The sequence below is a fragment of the Hibiscus syriacus genome, unplaced genomic scaffold, assembly GCF_006381635.1.
Source record: "Hibiscus syriacus cultivar Baekdansim isolate YM2019G1 unplaced genomic scaffold, ASM638163v2 tig00110234_pilon, whole genome shotgun sequence".
In the NCBI taxonomy this organism is placed as follows: Eukaryota; Viridiplantae; Streptophyta; class Magnoliopsida; order Malvales; family Malvaceae; genus Hibiscus; species Hibiscus syriacus.
Window position 1 is genome coordinate 658,950 of NW_024062639.1, and position 2,371 is coordinate 661,320.

General features: G+C 37.2%; 1 protein-coding gene across 2 annotated transcripts; it reads left to right on the forward strand.

Moving 5' to 3' along the window:
* Positions 1–425: 425 nt before the first annotated feature.
* LOC120114564 (xyloglucan endotransglucosylase/hydrolase protein 31-like) lies at positions 426–1,839 on the forward strand. Of its 2 annotated transcripts, XM_039135423.1 has the most exons (5): positions 426–485; positions 521–724; positions 804–904; positions 1,015–1,232; positions 1,316–1,839. In XM_039135423.1, exons 2-5 carry the CDS (start codon positions 523–525, stop codon positions 1,674–1,676), a joined length of 882 nt encoding a protein of 293 aa, XP_038991354.1. In that variant the 5' UTR covers positions 426–485; positions 521–522; the 3' UTR covers positions 1,677–1,839. The 2 variants fall into 2 exon arrangements, with proteins under 2 accessions (XP_038991354.1, XP_038991353.1); XM_039135422.1 differs by lacking the exon at positions 426–485 and having other exon boundaries at positions 496–724.
* Positions 1,840–2,371: the final 532 nt, after the last annotated feature.

Below are 2,371 nucleotides of genomic sequence, written 5' to 3' on the forward strand. Positions count from 1 at the left end.
TTTTCACTTTATCCTTACACATTAAGTTAAATTTAATCATTTTTCTAAAATAATGCGATGCACTTGGCCTCTACCGAGGCTTAGTGTATCCACCTCGGCCTCCGGTTAATAAGTGTGTTAAGTGTTTAAAAAGTTATTTCATACGTCATGTTTTTCTATTAAAATATATTTTATGTAGTGTAGCATTAATGATAAAATAAAATTTTATTCTTTTTAAAAAAACTTATATTCAAACAATTACATGTAGAAAGTGTATACATTATTTATATATATACACATATATATACCCTTTCTATTCAAATATATATAGTCCACTGTAACTTCCCCATCAACCAACTTATCAACTTACCAAATAGTGGGGCCTTCAATCTGCCTATTTATACCAATGGTATCGCCACACTCTTCCACACACAATTGTAGTTTCAAAACCTTCAGTTTTTTGTCCCAAGCTGCATTTAAAACCACATTGTCCCCCTTTTTGTTTCACTACTACGTATGCCTTCTCTTTTCTGTCTTACCTCCATGGCCCCAATTTTCTCTTTGTTCCTTGCTTTGTTTTTCATTGTTTCCTCAAGCAATGCTCAGGGTCCACCTTCCCCTGGATTCTCCCCTAGCTCCAGGGTGAGCACCGTGACCTTTGATCAAGGGTTTCGAAATCTTTGGGGTCCTCAGCACCAGAAACTAGACCAGGGTTCATTAACAATCTGGCTCGATAAAACCTCAGGTTCTAGCCATTCCATTCTCTTTTTTCATTCTTTGGGGTCTAATTACGTGCTTAATTTGTGCATTCATGGTGAAAACAGGGAGTGGTTTCAAGTCACTTCATTCGTACCAGTCAGGTTACTTTGGTGCTGCAATGAAGCTCGACCCTGGTTATACTGCAGGAGTTATTACTTCGTTCTATGTACGAAATGATCAAATCAAAACCTAATTGATATAAAATGATATATATACACAAAACCATTGTGTATATACTATGTAAGCATGTAATTTTGATGTTGTGCAATTTGACAGCTTTCAAACAACGAAGAACATCCCGGAAACCATGACGAAATCGATATCGAGTTCCTTGGGACCACACCGGATAAACCCTATACTCTACAGACTAATGTGTTCATTAAAGGAAGTGGGGACCGGAACAGAATTGGAAGGGAAATGAGGGTTCATTTGTGGTTTGATCCTACAAAAGATTACCATAACTATGCTATACTATGGAACCCTAGTGAAATCATGCAAGTATCCTTAATTATGATTTTTTCCCTTTTTTTTTTTTTTTTCCATCTTTTTTTCACGTGTCTTATGATTCATTCAACAGATTTTTCGTAGATGATGTGCCAATCAGGAGGTACTCAAAGAAGAGTGACGCCACGTTTCCCACAAGACCAATGTGGGTATACGGATCGATATGGGATGCATCATCTTGGGCTACCGAGAACGGAAGGTACAAGGCTGATTATAACTTCCAACCATTCGTCGGTTGGTATACGGATTTTCGAGTAAGTGGTTGCACCGCCAACGACCCTATCTTTTGTCGCCCGCCTTCCGCCTCTCTGTATGGCTCCGAAAGCCTTAGTCGACAACAAGTGTCAACCATGCTTTGGGTCCAGAGGAACTATTTGGTATATGACTATTGCCATGACCCTCATAGGGATCACACACAAATCCCCGAGTGCTAACTAAAACGGGACTTAAAAAAAAACTATTTTACACAATACAATAATTGTAAATCTAGGGGGTTTATTGAGATGGGTCCTGCAAGAGTGGTTGAGCGTCCTAAATCCTATGAGATTTGCATGTTGATTTGTTGTTGTTTCGTTGTTGTTTCGTTGTTGAGTGTTTGCATTGCTTCCGTGGAATAATTTCTTTTATGAAGAAAGAGAAGGGTTTGACATTTATGAAAGAGAGATTGGGCAAAGAGGCCTTGAATCATGTATTTGTACTTTGATAATATTAATGGAAAAGGGTTTGATTTGTGAAGTGAAACCTCGGTTGTATCTCTTGGCTCTGCTTACAAACCATGTGATATTTGGGTTGAATTTTGGACCACAAAAATGATTGTACGACGCCCTTCAACTTTACATGGATGCATACATATGTTTTTGAGCTCCAGGCAGGCTGGCAAGTTGGCATGGCCACCCCTGTGTTTATAAATGTGGTATATTATCCCTCGTCGCATCAACCTGACACTTTCTTTTATCTATGTTATCCTTATTGACGTTATATCTTAAATCTGTTACAAGTTAAAAAATTATATTATAATTCAAATTTAATCTAACTTAATTTGATCACAAAAAAAATAATATATTCAATTTGAATTTAAAATTATCTTGAGCTCGAACGTCAAACTTGAATGAAAAGATCTAAATTAATC

What these genes read in the sequence shown, in the direction of transcription:
- LOC120114564 (XM_039135422.1), top strand. Translation starts at nt 496, where the DNA reads ATGCCTTCTCTTTTCTGTCTTACCTCCATGGCCCCAATTTTCTCTTTG. An exon ending in CTGGCTCGATAAAACCTCAG is followed by an intron (nt 725 to 803) that starts GTTCTAGCCATT and finishes TGGTGAAAACAG; the next exon opens with GGAGTGGTTTCAAGTCACTT. An exon ending in TGGAACCCTAGTGAAATCAT is followed by an intron (nt 1,233 to 1,315) that starts GCAAGTATCCTT and finishes TTCATTCAACAG; the next exon opens with ATTTTTCGTAGATGATGTGC.